Source organism: Palaemon carinicauda, chromosome 30 (assembly GCF_036898095.1).
Source record: "Palaemon carinicauda isolate YSFRI2023 chromosome 30, ASM3689809v2, whole genome shotgun sequence".
Classification (NCBI taxonomy): Eukaryota; Metazoa; Arthropoda; class Malacostraca; order Decapoda; family Palaemonidae; genus Palaemon; species Palaemon carinicauda.
The window spans coordinates 52,324,418-52,348,548 of record NC_090754.1 but is presented as its reverse complement, the minus strand read 5'-3'; the positions used below and the strand labels follow the sequence as shown (position 1 = coordinate 52,348,548).

Sequence of the window (24,131 nt, the reverse complement as noted above, 5' to 3'; positions counted from 1 at the left end):
AAGTCCAAACTGACCACAATAGGTTACCAAAACTGATGATATCTGTGTGTTATCCTATCTGATTACAAGGTAAGATGGGATAAAAGTAAAGATTGAGAATCTTGTTATTAATTTATTTACGGTACAGGCAAAATAAGCCCAATTACAATAATAACAAACTAAGAAGCTTTGCACATATCTATAAAGTGATAAGAGTACCCGCAAACATATTTGCGGCGTGAGCAATAACCAGAAACCAGATACCAGGACGTTGCTAAAGATATTAAAGAAATCAATTATACCAACAAATAAAATGATTAATTGTAATAAATATATTTTTTGAAAATATGAAATGGCAATAATGAGTATATTCTTTTATTTCTTTTAGTCTAATTGCCTGTTAAGGAGTGACAAGTGATCTGGTAACACTGCTTAACACTTGTTTGTTATCGTGCAATAATAATGAATGAATCAATTATAAAAACAAATAAAACGATTAATTATAATAAATTTATTTTTAAAAATATGAAATGGCAATAATGAGTGTATTTTATTATTTATTTTAGTCTAATTGCCTGTTAGGGAGTGACAAGTTATCTGGCAACTCTGCTTTACACTAGTTTGTTTACAATAATATTACTGACAAGTGTTCGAACTAGTTGGATATCGAAGTTCTTAATTATATATGGCCATAAATTAAAATTTTAGGAGTTGTCATTGCATTTAATGATGCAAGAACTTAGTTGGTAAGTATAACTTAAGGATATTTTGCGAGAATTGCCTTATTTTACTTGAGAAATATGATGGCTGTCATGGTTATCCTCCCCTAAAAAACTGTAATTATCCTAGACGTAAATATTGTTATTTGAAAGAATATTCTTTGTTGGTATATTCTTAAGGTAAATATATACTTTAAAAACATTTTTATTAACCAATACAAGTCCAATTTAAGTCCTATACCCCCTAACATTGATGAGGTCAAGTACCAACTTTCTCTTATTGTAAAATCACTACGCTGTCATATTGCTACTGCTAAACTGGTAAATAGAAGCCTTTGTATATCTACAGCCAGTCCCTCACAATTGGATTAAAAACTGACAACTTAACTAACTGACAACTTACCTAAATTTTCCCCCCTAACCTACAAGCCGTGTCCTTACCCATTTACCTAAGGGGGTTAGCTGCTAACGCCCCCCTGCGAACCCCCTTCCACTGCCGTATTCTAAGTTTGCTGTAATCATGCATACAGGTGGCCGCTATCGTACATACACCCCAATATTCCTAGGGCTTTATAAATAATAGCTGCCATCTGTACGTATGATGACGGCCGACTAAGATCACGGCAGTGAAAGGGGTGTCGCAGCGAGCTGTTAGTCCCCTCCCCCCCCCTGTGTGGTAAATTGGTAAGGACACGGCGTGTAAGATAGGTTAGGTTGGAAAGTTTAGGTTAGTTGGTGTCCATTTTCCATGCACGCGGGAGGATCTGGCCGCTGATATACATAGGCTCTATTCCTAATAAAGAGAAGTCCTTCCTCCCTTCGTAGGTAATGATACTGCTCCTAGGTTGGGTAGTAAATTTATATATTTTATCGATATCTTTTACGTTTATAAACATGGGAATATGATGTAATTATTGGAGTTTTGAATTTTTTTCATTATGGATTCCGGCGGAAATCCATAGTTTTTGAGTTAAGGTTGGTCGATTACCATAACAGAAAAACGTTGGTTTTGCGCACGATATCATCATCATCATCAATTACATTCGAAACTCCTTAAAATACACCGTGTACCAGTTTAATTGTATAATATTTAAATTACCCTTTTTAAACTCTTTTTTCCGTTAGTCATCATAAAAAAAAAAAACAGTTGTGATGAAATAAAAAGTTGCTTTAATCATAACCGAGTAATAGAAATGAGATATCTTTAGAACACTGGAGCTTCTGTTTGCCAGGATATCAGGATGCATAAAAAAACGTGACTTTCCATCCATTTTCTCTGGAGTCATTAGTAACTGTGTTCCCTATTAAAAATAACTCCTTACATAATTGAGCCAATAATTTATTGGTTTTGGCTCTGCTGTTTGTTTGCTTTGCTCGTGATTAAACATTACCTCGTCGATCATGTGTTCGGCCAAGTAAAACATGTTTTATTATGCACGTTAGCCGTGTAGGCTAGTATTTCTGCTTTAATTATCAATTATATAAACTTAGTATTTGATTAATTATCAATTATATAAACTTAGTATTTGATTACCTCGGTTATTATTACCCAGCAATTTACGGTTATGACAGATAAACAAATGTACTAGTAGTGATTTATTGAAATATGCTGGTTGAAATAGTTTGAGGAAATTTGTGGAAAAATAAAACCAGTTAGGTTAGGTAGGGGATCGTAGGTTGGGTGGTGGTCATGTGTTTGTTTCCCTTTGAAAATGTGTTTCTGATAAATATATGATACTTTAATTTCCAGCCAAATACTTGAAACATATATTTTTAAATATTAAACTTAGCCGGTGAATATATAATAGCTGCAACTCTGCGGCTCGACAGACAACATACTCAAAAAACTCGCGAGCGATCGCTATGCAGGTTGCGGGTGTGCCCACCAGCGCCAACTGTCGGCCAGATACCACTCTCGAATGTAAACAAAACCTTCAATTCTTCTCTGTCGACGTTGACGACAAGACGTACTTATACTCGCTGTAGAACCTGGAGTTTTCCCATCATCTTTGGTGAAGTACTTTATTTTGGTTTGAGCTTTCGCAGTACAGGTGTTTTTCCTCAACATAAACTCTTGAACTCTTTATTGAATCGGATTATTTGTTGATGACTTGGATTGTTTTTGGAATTTTCCTTTGACTAATTCAAAGGCTGACCCTTCTCAAGTACCTAGGTTTCGAAAGTGTAATGCTAGGGACTGTAATAGGCGTCTTCCAAAGGCTTCTCTCGACCCTCATACTGTTTGTTCCAATTGTCGGGGTAAAACCTGTCAATTGGGAGATCGGTGTGAGGAATGCGTGGGCCTTTCGGAATTCGATTTTATCGAATATGATAAGTACACACGCAGACTAGAGAGAGATAGGGTAAGGAGAAGTTCTTCTAGGTCCGTAGATTTTTCCTCTCCACATGCCCCTGAACCTAATCCTTCCCCTGTAGTGGTTGTTCCTAACCCCCCTTCTAGCACTCAGGAACCGTCGATGCAAGACATGTTACGTGCTATCCATGCCTTGGGGGAGAGGGTTGAAGCGTTAGCAAGTGACCGTAATCAACTCATGGCTGACGTGAAGGAACTTAAGTGCCACGGCGGAAAGTGGGAAAGTGATTAGTGCGCAAAGTGTTGTGAACAGTGTTGCGACCGAGGGTTCGTCTGTTCGTGCCTGTCGTTCACCTAGTCCGGGACCTCTTGCAAGCTCCCAAGCCCAGGGGAGAAGCAATGTCGTACGACTTATGGGTTCGAGAGGCCTTGATCAGCGAACAGACGTTCCCTCTATGGTATCAGGCGTATCTCGTCAAGATCGCCCCTACCATAAGACGAGAGAGCCCATTTTTACCTCGTCGTCCGAAGGCGTTTCACGTAAGAAACCATGGAGCAAGGTTTCTAGGCCTTTGAAACGCAAGTCGGTCCCTTCAGGACAGGTCCAACGTCCCGGATGTAGTCATTGGGACAGTTCGGACCCGTTGCTGTCATCGGATGACTGCTCGCCGCCTAAGCAAGGCAAAGTTGTGCCGTCTCAGACGCTAACCCCGGCTGTTACCGCACCCGTTACCGTAGACCCTAAATGGGTTATACTGCAGGACATGCAGTCTAAGCTTGCGTCCCTTATGGCAGATTACAACGCAGAGAAGGTTTCCGTTGAACCTAGCCGTTTATCTCATGGAGATCCTGGCCGTCAGCCACCCAAGCGTTCTGTTGTGCGTCCTGTTGACGTTGGTGTTGCCAGTTCACGTCAACCAGTTGGGGTTGTACCACACCCGATGCGGTCTCGTGTGGACTTTCAACCTAATGTGGACGTTAAGCAACTCACTGATGCGGCTGGTGACGTTCAGGACGTTCGCCAACCATCAGAGTTGACTTGTTTTGACGCGGTGCGTCAACCTCCGCAACCTAGAGTTGTTTTGACTGCACAACCCAGGCGGTCTAAGCAGTCTCGGGTGGACGCTGTGCGTCCTCACGCACCTGTTGTTGTTGTTGACAGTTCCCAGACTGTTCAGCAGTTTCAGGACGCTGCGTCCTGCTCCGTCACGTATGCACCAGTGCGGGCGGACGCTGCGTGTCAAGCATTGCCTACCCCTGTGCTTGTTTCTCATCAGTTATCAGATGAGGACGTTGCTGACCCACAGCCTGAGGATCATCCTTCAGATATTGATGAGCCTAGAGCAGTTCCGCCATCTATGGACTTTAAGAAAGTCATGCTCATCTTTAAAGAGTTGTTCCCTGAACACTTTATCTCTGTGGCTCCTCGTTCGCCGCCGTCTGAGTTTGTTTTAGGCGTTCCTGCTGCCATGCCAGCCTTTACAAAACTCGTTCTCTCTCGCTCATCCAAGAGAGCTTTACGGCTGTTAGGCGATTGGTTAGAAACCAAGAGGAGTTTAGGGAAGACTTCCTTTGCCTTTCCACCAACTAAACTCTCGTCTAGATCGAGCGTCTGGTATGCCACGGGAGAAGTTCTCGGCTTGGGAGTTCCTGCCTCTGCCCAGGGCGACTTCTCAAGTCTTGTAGACTCTCCCCGCCGCCTAGCCATGAGACGCTCGAAGATTAGTTGGTCATCCTCAGACCTGGACCATCTACTTAAGGGCATCTTTAGGGCGTTTGAAGTTTTTAACTTCCTTGACTGGTGTTTGGGAGCCCTGAGTAGGAAAATCTCATCAGCCGATAGAGATGTTTCCTTACTCATCATGTCCTGCATGGATAAGGTCATCCGCGATGGATCCAACGAGCTCTCCGCCTCGTTTACATCAGGAGTCCTAAAGAAACGAGAGTCTCTGTGCTCTTTTCTGTCAGCAGGAGTGACGCCCTGTCAACGATCTGAGCTACTCTTTGCCCCTTTATCTAAGTTCTTGTTTCCTGAACTTTTGGTTAAAGAAATTTCGTTGTCCCTTGTGCAGAAGGACACCCATGACTTGGTTGCGTCCTCGGCTCGCAAAGGGACCCCTTCGTCTGCCTTGTCTGCTAGACCTAGGATAGACACGCCAGCGTCCAGGTTTATTCCGCCCTTTCGTGGCAGAGCCCCCAGCAGGGGAAGTACTCGTGCCGAAGGAAAGAGAGGAAAGAGGAAAGGAACCAAGTCCTCGCGAGGCAGAGTCTGACTGCCTGCAGCTTCAGACAGCAGTAGGTGCCAGACTCAAGAACTTCTGGCAAGCCTGGGAGAAGAGAGGCGCAGATCAACAGTCTGTGAGGTTGCTCAGAGAGGGGTACAAAATCCCATTTGTACGCAAACCTCCTCTAGCGACGTCCCCCATCGATCTCTCTCCCAGGTACCGAGAGGAAGCAAAGAGACAAGCCCTGAAACTAGAAGTGTCTCTTTTGCTAGAGAAGGGAGCGGTGGTCAAAGTCTCGGACCTTCAATCACCGGGGTTTTACAACCGTCTCTTCCTAGTACCAAAGAAGACAGGAGGTTGGAGACCGGTGCTAGACGTCAGTGCTCTGAATGTCTTTGTCACAAAGACAAAATTCACCATGGAGACCACGAAGTCAGTTTTAGCAGCGGTCAGAAAGGGAGACTGGATGGTCTCTCTAGACCTAAGAGACGCTTACTTCCACATCCCCATTCACTCAGATTCCCAACCTTTTCTGAGATTTGTGTTCGACAATGTGGTGTACCAGTTTCGGGCCCTGTGCTTTGGCCTAAGTCCTGCTCCTGTCGTGTTTACGAGGCTTATGAGGAATGTGGCAAAATTCCTTCATTTATCGGGTATCCGAGCCTCCCTTTATTTGGACGACTGGCTTCTCAGAGCCTCGTCCAGTCATCGCTGTCTGAAGGATCTCAATTGGACTTTAGATCTGACCAAGGAATTGGGACTTCTGGTCAACTTGGAAAAGTCCCAGCTGATCCCATCCCAAACTATTCTGTATTTAGGGATGGAGATTTGCAGTCCAGTTTTTCGGGCTTTTCCGTCGGCCCCCAGAATAGATCAAGCCCTGCTCGTAATCCAAAAGATGTTGAAGAGAGAACGTTGCTCAGTCAGGAATTGGATGAGTCTGATAGGAACTCTATCATCCCTGGAGCAGTTTGTCTTGCTAGGAAGGCTACACCTCCGACCTCTACAATTCCATCTAGCTTTTCACTGGAAAAAGGACAAGACGCTAGAGGCGGTCTCGATCCCGATTTCCGAAAAAGTAAAGACTTGCCTGAATTGGTGGAAAGACAATATCAGTCTACGAGAGGGACTTCCCCTAGCAGTTCAGAAACCAAACCACGTCCTCTTCTCAGACGCATCGGATTTGGGTTGGGGTGCGACACTGGACGGTCGGGAATGCTCAGGTCTGTGGACCTCAAGTCAGAGGAGCATGCATATCAACGGCAAGGAGCTTTTGGCAGTTCACCTGGCCTTGATAAGCTTCGAAAGTCTCCTTCTAGGCAAAGTGGTGGAGGTCAACTCGGACAACACCACGGCCTTGGCGTACATTTCCAAGCAAGGAGGTACCCACTCTCTGACACTGTACGAGATCGCAAGGGACCTGCTCATCTGGTCAAGAGATCGAGGCATATCCCTAGTGACGAGGTTTATCCAGGGCGACTTGAACGTTCTAGCAGACTGTCTCAGTCGGAAAGGTCAGGTAATTCCAACCGAATGGACCCTCCACAAGGATGTGTGCAAGAGGCTTTGGGCGACTTGGGGTCAACCCACCATAGACCTATTTGCAACCTCGATGACCAAGAGGCTTACAATCTATTGCTCTCCAGTCCCAGACCCAGCAGCAATACATATAGATGCCTTTCTCCTAGACTGGTCTCACCTAGACCTTTACGCATTCCCACCATTCAAGATTGTCAACAAGGTACTGCAGAAGTTCGCCTCTCACGAAGGGACAAGGTTGACGTTAGTTGCTCCCCTCTGGCCCGCGAGAGAATGGTTCACCGAGGTACTTCGATGGCTGGTAGACTTCCCAAGAAGTCTTCCTCTAAGAGTAGACCTTTTACGTCAGCCACACGTAAAGAAGGTACACCAAAGCCTCCACGCTCTTCGTCTGACTGCCTTCAGACTATCGAAAGACTCTCGAGAGCTAGAGGCTTTTCGAAGGAGGCAGCCAGTGCGATTGCAAGAGCGAGGAGAGCTTCTACCATTAGAGTTTACCAATCGAAGTGGGAAATCTTCCGAGACTGGTGCAAGTCAGTATCTGTATCCTCGTCCAGTACCCCTGTAGCCCAAATCGCGGACTTTCTCTTATACCTGAGAAGAGTTCGCTCCCTTTCAGCTCCCACGATCAAGGGCTACAGGAGCATGTTGGCTTCGGTCTTTTGGCATAGAGGCTTAGATCTTTCCAACAATAAAGATCTACAAGATCTCCTTAAGTCTTTTGAGACCTCTAAGGAACGTCGTTTGGCTACACCTGGATGGAATTTAGACGTGGTCCTAAGATTCCTCATGTCAGACAGGTTCGAGCCTTTACATTCAGCCTCCCTGAAGGATCTCACTCTTAAGACTCTTTTCCTGGTGTGCTTGGCCTCAGCTAAAAGAGTCAGTGAGCTTCATGCCTTCAGCAAGAACATCGGTTTTTCGACAGAAAAAGCCTCTTGTTCTCTTCAACTTGGTTTCCTAGCCAAGAATGAACTGCCTTCTCGTCCTTGGCCTAAATCTTTTGATATTCCTAGCTTATCAAAGATCATGGGCAACAAGTTAGAGAGAGCATTATGCCCCGTTAGAGCTCTTAAGTTCTATTTAGCTCGTACTAAGCCTTTAAGAGGTAAATCTGAAGCGTTATGGTGTTCGGTTAAGAAACCATCCTTACCTATGTCAAAGAATGCTTTGTCATATTTTATCAGATTGTTAATACGAGAAGCTCATTCACACTTGAGTGAGGAAGACCGATCTTTGCTTAAGGTTAAGACGCACGAGATTAGAGCTATAGCAACTTCCGTGGCCTTTAAGCAAAATAGATCTCTGCAAAGTATCATGGACGCGACCTTTTGGAGAAGCAAGTCAGTGTTCGCGTCATTTTACTTGAAAGATGTCCAGACTCTTTACGAGGACTGCTACACACTGGGTCCATTCGTAGCAGCGAGTGCAGTAGTGGGTGAGGGCTCAACCACTACACTTCCCTAATTCCATATCCTTTTAATCTGTCTCTTGAAATGTTTTTAATATTGTTTTTTGGGTTGTACGGAAGGCTAAGAAGCCTTTCGCATCCTGGTTGATTTGGCGGGTGGTCAAAGTCATTTCTTGAGAGCGCCCAGATTAGGGGTTTGATGAGGTCCTGTTGTATGGGTTGCAGCCCTTGATACTTCAGCTCCTGGGAGTCTGTCAGCATCCTAAGAGGATCGCTGGGCTCCGTGAGGAAGACAGACTTAAAAGGCAGAGTAATCGTCTAAGTCGACTTCCTTACCAGGTACCTATTTATTTTGGTTTTGTTATATTGATAACTGTCAAAATGAAAAAACTCTTAGCTTATACGCTGTAAACATATTAACTCTGGTCTCTACCCACCTCCTTGGGTGTGAATCAGCTATTATATATTCACCGGCTAAGTTTAATATTTAAAAATTATATTTTAATTATAAAATAAATTTTTGAATATACTTACCCGGTGAATATATAAATTAAATGACCCTCCCTTCCTCCCCAATAGAGACGCAGCGGGACGAGAAGAATTGAAGGTTTTGTTTACATTCGAGAGTGGTATCTGGCCGACAGTTGGCGCTGGTGGGCACACCCGCAACCTGCATAGCGATCGCTCGCGAGTTTTTTGAGTATGTTGTCTGTCGAGCCGCAGAGTTGCAGCTATTAGGCCTATATATTCACCGGGTAAGTATATTCAAAAATTTATTTTATAATTAAAATATCATTTTTTCTACTTATTTTGTTTTATTCTTTTGTGACTATGAATATTGGAACAAACCACCCATTTATGAGTTTTCTTACCCCCTCATATAAAAACAATTATGAGGGATACCAGTTAGAAACCAGGGTTTTAGGGTAAGGGAAACACCAAAAAGGAATTATTTGTAGCATTTGTAATGGTCAGAAATGCATAATAAATACTCATATAACCAGTTGGAAAATATATAGTTCATGTAAGCATTGTGAAATTAAAGTGACAATTACTCTAACTATAATTTATATCATCATCTCCTCCTACACCTATTGACGCAAAGGTCCTCGGTTAGATTTCGCCAGTCGTCTCTATCCTGAGATTTTAAATCAGTACTTCCATTCATCATCTCCTACTTCACTCTTCATAGTCCTCAGCCATGTAAGCCTGGGTCTTCCAACTCTTCTAGTGCCTTGTGGACCCCAGTTGAGAGTATGGTGAACTTATCTCTTGGGGAGTGCGAAGTGCATGGAATTTATATCACAAATTATGTTTGCTCCACCTTGGCTCACTTCACTCACAATTAAACTAGATCTCGCTGTACTTCTGTAGTGGCAAGCGGTACATGGATATGCTGCAAACGCCATCCATATGTTTAATTATTTCTGTGATAATTTTAATTTTCATTTGAGCAACAATAGCTATACAGTATACTAAATGGAGTGTGTTTTAAACATAATCAATTACATAAATAGATAAAATTGCTTTAAATTTTGAAATAGATTGCATTTCCATTTTGAAGGTAACTACTAAGGACAGTAGTCATGCTGGAAGTGAAGCGGAGGGGTAGGGGAGGTGATGGCTATTGTAGAAGAAAAACGCCTGGGAACTTGTGCATGAATATTTGGAAGCTCTTAATTGATTAAATAAGCCAGGTAGTGATTCTGTCGTACAAAAAACAGAACAGCTGGCAAAAGTGAATGCAAACAATGCATACTCGGTAACCTTCAATCAGTCTCCCAAAAGTAAACAATAAACTTAATAAATGAAATGGCGTTCACATTTTGATCGATTGATTCACAAGTTCTTATTCCCCAGCCCCAATTCTTATCATAGATTCCAGTTTAGCTAGATATCAAAGTAAAATCTCGTTCATTTACTACCAATAAGGTGTAGGTAAGTTACATTGGAACCAGTAGAAGTTGAAAAACCTATTGTGTATCTTGTTTAGAGTTTTTTAAATGGAAAAGGAAAGTTGAATCCTATTTGTTCCGTAACTGGAATACAAACCACGCTATTTAATATGGGTACTGTAATTACTTTCGGCGTAGCTGAAATGACGAGCCATAAGAATTTTAACGAGGGTTTACTACTCCACCGCTAGTTAGCGGGGGTAGGGAGGGTAGCTTGCTAACCCCCCCCCCCCCCCGCTCACACACACTTGTGTTGAGCTCACTTTGCTATCGGCTCAGGTGCTAGATGGACGTGTCCGCTGTCACCCTCGCCTTACTGACAGCCATTTTGACTGATCTTTTGTTTGCTTTTTCTTTTCTACAGAGTGTTTGTGAAGTTGGCCTCTGTGATGCGGAAGTGTCCCGGTTTACCTGACAGCCCTTGTGGGACTTATATGTCGCCGGTCGAGACGGACCCTCACACCTTATGTCCTTTTTGTAGGGGCGAACGGTGTGATAGAGATAACGTATGTGGTGTGTTTGGGGAGTGGTCTACCTCCCAGTGGGAGAGGTTTTCCCAGCGCCGGAAGAAGAAGTCCAAAAGGGATATTTCTCCTTCGAAGAGTTCTTTGAAGGGGGAAAACCCAAGGCTTCTTCTTCCGTGCCCCAAACCTCCTCCGAAGCTCCCACTCGATCGGTTTCTTCCGAGAAACTGTCGAGTGGTAGCGTAGGCCGCAGTTCTGTTGACCGATCTCGGGGTTTGGGTGAGGGAGTTGCCTCCCATAGCGAGGCAGCTCCTCCTCCTCCCCCGGGGGAGGATATTAATTCTGATGTTAATGTTAATGTGTCTAACCATGATTTGTTGCAGCTTTGGGCTTCCTTTGGGCTTCAGGGTTCGCCCTCCAAGGAAGCCCTGTTTGACATGATCAAGTTGGGAGCAGCTGTCAAACAGTCGCCGACTTTAGCAGAGGTCGATCCTCTGTCTATCGTCGACGTTGTTGTGGCAGAGGCTTCTGACGAGTTAGGTCAAACCTCTGCTCCTGATGTAACTGAAGGCTTAGCTCCCCCCTCCGAACATCCTTCGAGGGAGGAGCTAAGTCCAACGGTCTCTCCTGCAGGTGATTCTCCCCCTCAGGGGAGTTCACTGGCAGAGACTCCTCTTCGGATGACTGCTGGTCAGGATCACCGACCCTGCCAGCTAGACCCTGGACCTCTCTGCAGATCGTTCGCAATCTCCTTCGGTGGAAGGTTGTCCTTGCAAAGGACGCACCGACCTTCCTTCCGCTAGACCTGCTGACATGCCTTCGCCGTTCCTGGCTGCTGATGCGCTGTGGGCGATAGCATCCCGTTTTCAGGCGGGCATCGGTCCCTTCGGGGCACAAGGGACTTTCTCTCCTAGAGACTAAGTCCCTTACGCGCCATCGATCTCCTACGCGCCAGCGCGCTCCAGTTCCTGTTAGAGTGCGCTAGCGCTCTTCTGTGCGTCAGTGCTCACCTGCACACCAGCGCTCACCAGAGCGGCAACGCTATCCTGCCCGCCAGCGCGCCACTGCGCACCTTCATCCTGATGCGCGCCCACGATCGCCAGCGCTCGCCTACGCGCCAGCATTCTCCAACGCGCCAGCTCTCGCCTGTGCGCCCACGTTCTCCTGCGCGCTCACGGCCTTCGGATCTGGACACAAAGGGGAAGATAATCTCTTCCCCTGCTCGTCGGCGCTCGCCAGCATTGACACCTACGCGCCATCGCGCGACCCGCATGCCCACCGATTGCAGTCCAAGATGTGCGCCCTCTTGCGCGCCTGCGCGCAAGGGATATTTCCCCTGCGCGCGTGCGCCCCACGTGTTCACCTTTACGGGCTCATCATGATCCTGTGCGATCTTCAGAACGCGCCCCTGCGCGCCATCGTTCGCCAACGCGCGCCATCACTTGCGTGCCATCGATCGCCCACGCGCCTACGCGCGGCAACAATCGCCCACGTGCCAACGCTCACCCGTGCGCCCTCGCGCGCGAGGAATCGCTTGAGCGCGGTTTAGGCGGATTTCCATCGCGCGAGCGCCAACGGGACCACCAGCGCGATCCCACACGCGAGGCTGTAGGACGACGAACGGCTAGGTCACCGTCATCGCTTCCCCCCTGCGAGCGCAGAACAGCGTGCTCGACGGAGGGAGGGATTTCTTCAGATAGGTCCAGAAATTTGCCTTCATGTTCTTTTCAGGCCGACCCTGCTTTGGTAACTCCTCCTAGTGATCGAACGATCCCCTTCCCTCCAGAGGGAGTTTCTGACAGCGCGACTGTCAGTCGACAGCCCTGGTTTGGGTCCCTCATCAGAGCGTCCGTACAGGTTTTCAAGCCTGTTCTCTCTGAATTGGGACACAAAGCAGTGGCAGTCTCAACTCCCCTGAAGAGGAAGAGAGGAGGAGTGGACGTGGTAACTTCTCCAAGGGCGACGTTGACTCCTCGGAAATCTTTGAGAAAGGCTCCCCCCCCAGACTTTCTCTCCCTCCCCTTCGGACGAGGATTTCCCGTCCTCAGGGGAGTTCCGTGAGGTGAGACGTTCCCCCATCGCACCAATAAGGGAAACCCCACCTCGCGCAGAGAAGTCCTCTCGGGTAGGGGTGGAGAAAAGCCTCCCACCATCACTTCTGGAGTCCTGTATCCCTCCCAGGAGGGAGTCGAAAGACTCCAAGACAATTCCGAAGTCGTCCTCGAGGATTAGACTAGAGCCAATCAAGCCCTCGGAGAACATCCACGAGTCCCCCCGAGAAGAGCCTTCGGGGACAGGAGACTTTGCTGCCAGCCCTTCAGGAGGGGAGCTTCAGGAGTCAGAACACGCTTTCTGGCAAGTTCTGACCCTTATGAGGAATCTCAACGGGTTCTCGGATCCAGAGATTCCTCCTCGTGAGGGCAAGGACACGGTCCTGGACCGAGTCTTTGGTACTCAGAAACCCGCTAAGGCCAGTGCCTTGGTCCCAAGGGGTTAAGAGTGCCAGAGATTTGGTCGAGGGCCATCTCTCCGAGCTTGCCTCCTCCAGCCGGTCCAGCGCCAGGAACAAACTCCTCCCTCCTCCTCGTGTCCATCAGAGGAGGTACTTCGAGATCATGGAGGAGACTTGTCTAGCTCCTCCTTTGCACCATTCTTTGGAAGAACTTACCAAGGGAGTCCCTCTCGAGAGACTCTCCACCCGGCAGGTGGCTTTCTCGGCTATGGAGATCCTCAGCCAGGAGAAGGTAGCGAAGTGTGCCATGCAGGCAACTTCGTGGCTGGACATCTGGCTAGGGTCTCTAGGCATCCTGCTACGATCCGAGGATCTATCTAAGGAAAGTACCAGGAAGGCCATGGAGACATTTTTACTCTCAGGCACTCGTACCATCGAGTTTCTAGCCCACCATGTCTCGAACTTGTGTGCTAACACCATCTTGAAGCGTCGAGATGCAGTGTCTGAGAGGTTTCACCAGAAAGTCCCCAACACCGAGATAAGCAGGCTCAGACATTCCTCCATCTTGGGGAGAAACCTGTTTGAGCCTAAGGACGAGGAGCAGGCAGCTGAGAGGTGGAGGAAGTCCAACCAGGACTCCCTCCTGCAGAAGGCTTTAACATCTAAGCCCTATAAGCCTCCAGCAACCACGTCCTACCAAGACGACGAAACCGGTAACGGCAGCAAAGACAACGGTGTCGAAGCCCTTTCATGTCAAAGACAAGAAAGGCAACAAGTCCTCCAGGGGGGGGGGGGGGAATCCTAGAGGGAGTGGCCGAGGCCACAAACGCTAGGATTAGCAGTTCCCCTGCATGTCCACCAGTAGGGGGATGCCTGCAAAGTTGCGCAACCAGGTGGCAGCAACTCGGGGCCGATTCCTGGACGATTTCCCTTATCAGTCAAGGATATCGCGTCCCGTTCATAACATCTCTACCTCCCCTGACAGCGGATCTAGTGTCGTTGAGCTCCCTTGCCTCGGGATCGGTAAGGGGGCAAGCCCTTCGGGCAGAAGTCGAGACCCTGTTGAAGAAGGGCGCTCTCCAAGAGGTCGTCGACGGGTCCCCAGGCTTCTTCAGTCGACTCTTTCTTGTAAAGAAGGCGTTTGGAGGCTGGAGACCAGTCATTGACCTCTCAGCTCTGAACAGGTTTGTCAAGCAGACCCCGTTCAGCATGGAGACGGCAAACACGGTCAGACTTGCAGTGAGACCTCAAGACTTCATGTGTACACTGGACCTGAAAGACACGTACTAGACAACAAGATCTACCAGTTCAAGCTGCTGTGCTTCGGTCTCTCCACAGCACCTCAGGTATTCACCAGAGTGTTCACCCTGATATCATCGTGGGCACACAGGATCGGCATCCGTCTCCTCCGTTATCTGGACGACTGGCTGATCCTAGCAGACTCGGAGTCAGCCCTTCTTCGACACTGAGACAAACTTCTGGGACTTTGCCAAGATCTGGGGATCATGGTAAATCTCGAAAAGTCTTCTCTGCCTCCCACTCAAAGACTGGTATATCTAGGCATGATCATAGACACCAATCTCCACAAAGCCTTCCCATCAGACAACAGGATAGCAAGGCTGAGGAGGGTCGCGAGTCCTTTCCTCAGACGAGAAAAGCTTCCAGCCCAGTCGTGGTTACGTCTCCTCGGTCACCTCTCATCCTTGGCCCATCTAGTTCCCAACGGCCGCCTCAGAATGAGATCTCTTCAATGGCGACTCAAGTCCCGGTAGAATCAGGGTCACGATTTCCCGGACGTCATGATCCCTATGGGTCCTACGGAACAGACGGACCTTCAGTGGTGGGTGACAGACGAGAACCTACGAAGGGGAGTGGATCTTCTCGTCCTCCCCCCGGATTTGATGCTGTTTTCGGACGCCTCAAAGAAAGGGTGGGGGGCCCACGTTCTGCATCACAGGACCTCAGGCCTGTGGTCAGAATCAGAAAAGTGCCTCCATATAAATCTGCTAGAAATGAAGGCCGTATTCCTGGCCCTTCAACAGTTCCAACAATACCTGGCGGGTCACTCTGTGGTGGTGATGAGCGACAACACCACAGTTGTGGCTTACATCAACAAGCAAGGAGGTACCTTTTCAAAGCAGCTATCCCATCTCGCAGTAGAGATACTGAGATGGACCGAAGTTCACTCTATTCCACTATCGGCTCGCTTCATTCCAGGCAAGAGGAATGTGCACGCCGACAGTCTGACCAGAGCGTCTCAGATAGTGAGTACCGAGTGGTCTTTGGATCATCTAGTAGCCAACAAAGTCCTGACTTTGTGGGGTTCCCCGACTGTGGATCTGTTCGCTACAGCGCTGAACTTCAAGCTCCCGCTGTACTGCTCCCCAGTCCCGGATCCCAAGGCACTCTGGCAAGATGCCTTCCAACAACGGTGAGACAACATTGACGTGTACGCCTTTCCCCCGTTCTGTCTGATGAGGAGGGTACTCAACAAGACCAGAATATCGGTCAATCTCTTGATGACCCTTATAGCTCCGCTATGGCATCACGCGGAATGGTTTCCAGACCTTCTGCAACTCCTAACGGAACTTCCGAGAGAACTCCTTCCACGACACGAGCTACTCAAACCCCCACACGCCAACATCTTTCACAAATCCGTAGCTTCGCTTCGACTTCACGCCTGGAGAGTATCCAGCATCTCTTCGCTGAGAGAGGATTTTCGCAACAAGTTACGAACAGGATGTCTGGACACCTGCGAAGGTCATCCGCAGGGGTCTACCAGGTAAAGTGGCGAGTTTTCTGTGGTTGGTGTCGTGGAAGGGGTATCTCTCCACTCGATGCCACTATTCCAGCATTAGCGGAGTTCTTCGTGTATTTGCGAGAAGAAATGCGCCTTTCAGTCTCGGCAGTGAAAGGCTATTGCTCAGCCTTAAGTCTAGCCTTCAGGCTCAAAGGAGTGGACATTTCTTCCTCGCTGGAACTTTCCCTACTCATACGAAGTTATGAACTTACCTGCCCTCAGTCGAAAGTGAGACCTCCTCCATGGAACGTGGTTCGAGTTCTCAGGTCTCTTAAGAGACCTCCTTACGAACCATTACGCCAGGCTTCTGATCGCCACCTGACTTGGAAGACGGTGTTCCTACTAGCTTTGGCCTCGGCCAAGCGAGTCAGTGAACTTCACGGTCTCTCGTATGACATCGCCCATTCAAGGGGATGAGGGATGAGGGGAGGTAACGTTCAGATTCGTCCCTGAGTTTGTTGCTAAGACTCAGAATATGGGAGTGCCGGACCCTCGGTTCGACTCTTTCCAGATTTCGAGTCTTTGTTCTGTAACAGATGACCCAGACCATCTCCTACTGTGTCCAGTAAGGAGTCTGAGGCTATATCTCAAAAGAACGGCTGCAGTTCGTCCCCAAGTGCAGGCATTGTTTGTGAGCACTGGGAGAACAAAGAGGAGGGTTACCAAGAATACCATCTCAGCATGGATTTGTAGGGTGATCCATCTGTCCCTGAATCCTGACCCTCCTCCGTCACGTCGCCCTAGAGCACATGATGTCAGGGGCGTAGCCACGTCCCTGGCCTTCAAGAAGAACTTTTCAGTGACGAAGGTTCTTCAAGCGGGGGTGTAGAAGCGTCAGATGACCTTCACAGCCCACTACCTGCAAGACGTGACCCACAGGAGGCTCAATACGTTCTCTATCGGTCCTGTGGTGGCTGCACAACAGCTGGTTTAAAACCTCAGGCTCCTTAATGGACAAGTAGCAGAAGGTTGAGGGCATTGTTACCCAGTCTTAGTCTGCATGAATGAAAAGGTTTGTCTGGCCCTTATTCTTTTCTTCATCCTCCCCTCTCTTGGGGAAAGCAGCATCCTGGGTTCTCTGCACAGCTGACCTCGAACCACTGCAGGTAAACCATGTTTCCTTGTGTTCCTAGTATTAAGCTAATACTGTCACATCCCCATACCCTGACGAGGTGGTATTGGGAGATTCCTAGCCTAAAGTTTCCATCCAAAGGACTACAGGTCAACTTCCTAGGACGAGTCACACTTCATACCTTCACACACAGCTTACGTAGGCCGCAGCCCTTATGCAGCAAGGTTCTAGCGAGGTGCAGGGACTCCTTATTGTTGAGTGCTGACAGACTCAGATACTGAGTCCCCGGGCAAAGCCAAAAGCCAGTACTGGCTGGGACTTGCCACCCTTCCTAAGGGGTGAGTCACCCATATTAAATAGCGTGGTTTGTATTTCAGTTACGGAACAAATGACAAATTCGTAAGTAATTTGTATTTTTCCTAACTATACAGAACTTAGCTATTTAATCAAACTTGCCCGCCAGTCCTATCCCCCGTGAAGTCCTACCTCTAAGCAAAGTGAGCTCAAGCGCAGGTGTGTGTGTGTGTGGGGGGGGGGGGTAGCAAGCTACCCTTCCTACCCCCCGCTAACTAGCGGTGGGGTAGTAAACCCTCGTTAAAATTCTAATGGCTCGTCATTTCAGCTACGCCGAAAGTAATTACCCCATATTAAATAGCTAAGGTTTGTATAGTTAGGAAAAATACAAATTACCTACGAATTTGTCATTTTAATGCATTTGTTCTTATCCATGGTCTGTTTAGGCATGGTAAGGCGTATATATAAGGCACAATTGGAAAGTAACATGAACCCAAAAGTGGACAAAAAGCGGGACACAAAAAAAAAAAAAAAAACAATTCCGATCGCCACAAAGTACCAAGTGCAACTGAGGTAAACAAAGCTTATGCTAAAGTCTCCCCAATTGTTGACACTATGTCTAGAAAAAACGTCGGCTCGTTACACAGTTTTTAGGGGGGGACTTGTGAGGATCCAAGACTTCTTGAAAAAAGGTGTGAACCTGGGGTTAAGGCGTTAATTCATTCCACGCATACTGTACATATGATCAGTGCCCAACCCCCTCTCCACCAAAGCTAGGACCAAGGAGGACCAGGTGATGGCTGCTGAGGACTTAGTAGATAGATCTATAGGCTCCCCCAAAACCCCGTCCTTAGCTCACAAGGATAGTGAGGTTGCAGCGACCAAAGGAGCTAACGAGTTTGAGCCGGGCTCGAACCGCAGTCTGGCGATTACCAGTCAGGAACGTTACCTCATAGGCCACTACAACCCTTAATTGTTGTTGAAGAAGTGCCAAGGAATTGGGGGTAATGTAATAGTCGACAATGCAAATTAACATCTTTCACATAGAATAGACAATCTTTCCGTCTGAATGGGTTCAGTTTGAGCATTTTTAAGTTATTTCATATAGTCTTCCATGATTATAACCCATGTTGTTTTCCTCTTTGACAATATTGGCAGAAGATACTGTATATATACAGGTAATAGCCTGACTCCTCCTATGGTTAGTATGGTTAAAGCACTCAAGAGTTTGATTTCATCTGTGTATAGGTCACAACATGATACAGAAATGCATTCCTTTAAAGAAAACCCATCTCTTCTCTCTTTCAAAAGAAAGTTTCTAACCCACGTTCTGATTTCTCCAGTGTAATAATAGACCAATTAAAACAAGTACGGTACAGTAGACTTATTTCTTATGTTCTTAGCAACAAGTCTAAATAGTTTGCCCTAAGAAAGGATTTTTAGTAGGGGAAGGAACAAATTTCACTCTTATCCTTGACCTCCACATCGGAGATATTCTTCCAATTCAAATACTATTTTATCGGAATTCATGTCTTGAGACCATGGCAGACTAACAGACACATTTCGAAGGTTTTGGAGGGTGGCCAATATATGTTACATAAAGGAAAGCCATTTTGAATTTTCTTTTGATGAAACTGCCCTGTCCCCCTTAAAAGTCATCTTATGGGGACATTAAAGCTGGGACCGTTAAACATTTCCTAGTTTTGTCCATTTCTTTTTGGTTAAATTGATGGGAAGCAATAAATATATATATATGGTATATATACAGTATGTATACTACATTATATAATGTATATCATTATAATACTGTGAAAAAATTGCAGTAACATTGCAATATAATTTTCCTGTTGAAGAATGTTCTCCCTTGGCATATATTTTTTTTAGGGTTCGAGCCATGTCGTCTTGATAGAAGTTCCTCAAAAGCAGCTTTCTACTTGGGCTATTTCTACCAGTGATATACCAGAGATTAGATTTTTCCTATGTCAAAATCCATTATTTATTATCCTTCAATTGAACCATCTATCATGAGGAAATTAATTGGATTTTACTTTTATTGTATATAAAGAACGGTGGAATTATGAGAATTTTCATTAAGTAATGAAGTATTACTAGTGGTAACTAGTCACATTGCATCATTGCAGAGGTCAAACCTTTCGCAAATAATTAGTCATTTGATTGGAAAAAAATAATGAAAAATACTTATGCATAAAATGTTGGCAAGATTCAAAATTATATATTTAAAAATAGAACTAATTTGAATGGAATATGGTAAAATATGACAGAGTTATGAGAGTATATGTAAAGATGGCCCCGTGGGGTGACTGACGGGTGAAATTAAGGAAAGTATGAGTTGATACGTGCCCTAAATTTTAGGGGCATGGTTACAAGTGCGCACAGGCTTCTTTTCTAAAAATTCTTTTGAGTCACTTCAGTTACTAAAGTTATCATTTGCTGATAAGGTATTTACAGTATCTGTGAAAAGGATTACATTCAATTGTACTGGTCTGTATAGAAGCTTTGAAATCCTTATATACTCTCCATTGGCACTTTATACATACAAGGCAGCCATTTTTTAAATGAATATATCTGCTTGTAAAGATTAGAAAAGCAGAAAATCATTATAGTATTTCAATAAAAGAATTTATGATGCTTTAATAGGTTGAGAATTGATTACTGTATATTCATTGCTCAACAGAAAAAAAAACTTCTATACTCCTGAATAGCACATGCTTTAAAAACAGTAAAATTCTTTCTGGAAAAAGCAACAAGCTTAAAGCACGATGCTATTTATTTTTTTATGGGCAAAAGACTGGAATTTGGTCGGACATCAAGGTACCGAAAGATGAACTTTTCCAATTTTTATAGCATAGCACTGTACTCTTTTAGCTTTAATTTATCCCAAATCTGCCTCTCCATTAATATTGATATTAGATTAACAGTGTTTGGACATTGGAAGTGCAATTGTTTGACATATATTGAAGGTCCCCAACCTACAAATACTCGATTTATAAACATTTGGAGATACAAACACAAATCCAACTGAAAATATTGTAATGAAACATTATATAATTTATTACAGTAAGCAAAATGACATTTGTAATAACCAGATATTTATTTCATGTGAAACCGAACGTTCACGGGTGCTAACAAGGAAACAAGGAATGATGGGAGTAGGATAGGTAGTGGTGGTGGTGGGGGGCCAGTAGCTGTAGTGAACGACACCTCGTAGTAACGGGGGATTTTGAGCAGGGAGAAGTCTAATTGGAAAGGGACCTCTGGTAGTGGTTTCACTCGCCCCAGTTTTAATATCGACACCCTATAAGGGTGAGCGAGCTGGGTATATTCCTGGCATTCCATGCAACTTACTTCTCTGGTATATTTAGCAGTATTTTTACCTTAGAAATGGTGCTTTAAGGAGCATTTCACTGGGCGACACAGGTTGAGCCCAGAAATAGATTTTTCCTTCGTCAAAATCCCTTATTGACTTTTGTAGCTGGAAATCAAAGGCATGGGATTCCAATTTGGCTTAACCTAAGCCAAAATGTAACAAAATTTGACTTAGAAACAATTCGACTTATAAACACCTTGGAACCAATTATGTTGATAAATTGAGAACCTTCTGTACAGTATTGTTTTGCTTTTTATTCTCAATTCTTGTTTTAATCTCTAGATATCAACTGATATGTTCTGACCATTGTTTTGATAATGTCATTCATTCCTTTTCCCGTCATTGCTGATGTATTCTAATTCATATCTTGATATTTACTTTGATTAAAATGTTGTGTACAGTTTTAGTCATTTATGTGATGAATGTTTCTTTGGTTTCTTATTTTCTGTTAAAGTCTGTGTTTTTTATTGGATTAATTTTGTTATATCACTAAATCTTTATTACCACCAAGTAATTTTGTTGCTCTTAAGTGATTTTGTTTATATATGTTTTGTTATTGTACGTTAAAGATATAATGCTGTACAATATATGTTGAAGAATTAGTATTTTCACTCCACAAAGTAAATTTGGTTGCCGTAGCTGTAGTTTTCCTGATTATCCTTCAATTCATATAACTTCTGTATTATGTAAAGTTTATGAACATGTGAATGCATATACAGACAGTATTATTATTTGCATATAACGGCAATTGTACGTAAAATGTTTTTTTATTGCAGAACTTTGGGCGGAAGAAGATCAAAGGTCTTAGGATGCCGTCTTCCCAGGTTTTTGCCGTTAATAACCGTGGACGAGTATTCAGCCTTTCAACGGATCAAGCAGTATGGCGAGAGCTACCGTACCTGGGAGTTGAGTTCAAACGAGTTTCGGCTCACGAAACTGTTATATGGGCACTTGGAGGAGATCATCAAGTCTATGTATATGTTTATGGATCGTCTGTTCCTATTCGAGTTTGTGAGGAAGCTTACGAAAACCAGGTGTGTGGTTCCCGATTATCTGTACTGTTTTTGCATTCCCAAAAGGTACTAAAACTCACATTGTTTTGAGATGGTACACTGTTTGCTTTTCCCAAAATATGCTAAAGAGACCTTAAAAAGGGAAAGGTTAATCAAGTATATTGTTGTCTCTGGACATTGTCATGTGTTGCATTTTTAATTTTAATGCTGTGCCTTATGTTTTTGACAGCGGTGGAATCCGGTTGAAGGCTTCAGTAGTGTTTTGCTACCTACTGATAGAGCTCCATTCTCATCAGCAGATGGCTTAACACCTCGTCCTTTAACTAAGATTAGTCTCCCAACATTAGCGTGGTCATGGGAGTCTCCATGGCATCTTCACGACACACATGAAGGCCAGGCGTTGGATAAAGAGGTAAATATTATTATTATTATTATTATTATTATTATTATTATTACTACTACTTGCTAAGCTACAACCCTAGTTGGAAAAGCAGGATGCTATAAACCCTGGGGCTCCAACAGGGAAAATAGCCCACTGAGGAAAGGAAATAAAAGAATTAACAATTAAAATAAAATATTTTAAGAACACTAGCAACAATTAAAATAAATATTTCATATATAAACTATAAAAACTTTAACAAAATAAGAGGTAGAGAAATAAGATAGAATAGTGTGCCCGAGGGTACCCTCAAACAAGAGAACTCTAACCCAAGACAGTAGAAGACCATGGTACAGAGGTTATGGCACTACCCAAGACTAGAGAACAATGGTTTGATTTTGGAGTGTCCTCATAATAGAAGAGCTGTTTACATACATATACCAGAGGCACTTCCCCCAAATTTTGGGGGGTAGCCGACATCAACAAGAAACAAAACAAAAAAGGGGATCTCTACTCTCTACGTTCCTCCAGCCTAACCAGGGACTCAGCCGAGTTCAGCTGGTACTGCTAGGGTGCCACAGCCCAACCTCCCACATTTCCACCACAGATGAAGCTTCATACTGCTGAGTCCCCTACTGCTGCTACCTCCGCGGTCATCTAAGGCACCGGAGGAAGCAGCAGGGCCTACCGGAACTGCATCACAATCGCTCGCCATTCATTCCTATTTCTAGCACGCTCTCTTGCCTCTCTCACATCTATCCTCCTATCACCCAGAGCTTTCTTCACACCATCCATCCACCCAAACCTTGGCCTTCCTCTTGTACTTCTCCCATCAACTCTTGCATTCATCACCTTCTTTAGCAGACAGCCATTTTCCATTCTCTCAACATGGCCAAACCACCTCAACACATTCATATCCACTCTAGCCGCTAACTCATTTCTTACACCCGTTCTCACCCTCACTACTTCGTTCCTAACCCTATCTACTCGAGATACACCAGCCATACTCCTCAGACACTTCATCTCAAACACATTCAATTTTTGTCTCTCCATCACTTTCATTCCCCACAACTCCGATCCATACATCACAGTTGGTACAATCACTTTCTCATATAGAACTCTCTTTACATTCATGCCCAACCCTCTATTTTTTACTACTCCCTTAACTGCCCCCAACACTTTGCAACCTTCATTGACTCTCTGACGTACATCTGCTTCCACTCCACCATTTGCTGCAACAACAGACCCCAAGTACTTAAACTGATCCACCTCCTCAAGTAACTCTCCATTCAACATGACATTCAACCTTGCACCACCTTCCCTTCTCGTACATCTCATAACCTTACTCTTACCCACATTAACTCTCAACTTCCTTCTCTCACACACCCTTCCAAATTCTGTCACTAGTCGGTCAAGCTTCTCTTCTGTGTCTGCTAACAGTACAGTATCATCCGCAAGCAACAACTGATTTACCTCCCATTCATGATCATTCTCGCCTACCAGTTTTAATCCTCGTCCAAGCACTCGAGCATTCACCTCTCTCACCACTCCATCAACATACAAGTTAAACAACCACGGCGACATCACACATCCCTGTCTCAGCCCCACTCTCACCGGAAACCAATCGCTCACTTCATTTCCTATTCTAACACATGCTTTACTACCTGTGTAGAAACTTTTCACTGCTTGCAACAACCTTCCACCAACTCCATATAACCTCATCACATTCCACATTGCTTCCCTATCAACTCTATCATATGCTTTCTCCAGATCCATAAACGCAACATACACCTCCTTACCTTTTGCTAAATATTTCTCGCATATCTGCCTAACTGTAAAAATCTGATTCATACAACCCCTACCTCTTCTAAAACCACCTTGTACTTCCAAGATTGCATTCTCTGTTTTATCCTTAATCCTATTAATCAGTACTCTACCATACACTTTTCCAACTACACTCAACAAACTAATACCTCTTGAATTACAACACTCATGCACATCTCCCTTACCCTTATATAGTGGTACAATACATGCACAGACCCAATCTACTGGTACCATTGATAACACAAAACACACATTAAACAATCTCACCAACCATTCAAGTACAGTCACACCCCCTTCCTTCAA

The 24,131-nt window shown here is 45.1% G+C and overlaps 1 protein-coding gene across 1 annotated transcript in view; it reads left to right on the top strand.

Moving 5' to 3' along the window:
- Window positions 1-598: 598 nt before the first annotated feature.
- Pex23 (peroxin 23) overlaps window positions 599-24,131 on the top strand; it is a 113,956-nt gene continuing 90,423 nt past the window's right edge. Inside the window, exons 1-3 of the mRNA XM_068353780.1 lie at window positions 599-725; window positions 21,389-21,646; window positions 21,855-22,037. Coding sequence (XP_068209881.1) covers window positions 21,422-21,646; window positions 21,855-22,037 — 408 coding nt within the window. The 5' untranslated portion in view covers window positions 599-725; window positions 21,389-21,421. The remainder of the gene's footprint in view (window positions 726-21,388; window positions 21,647-21,854; window positions 22,038-24,131) is intronic.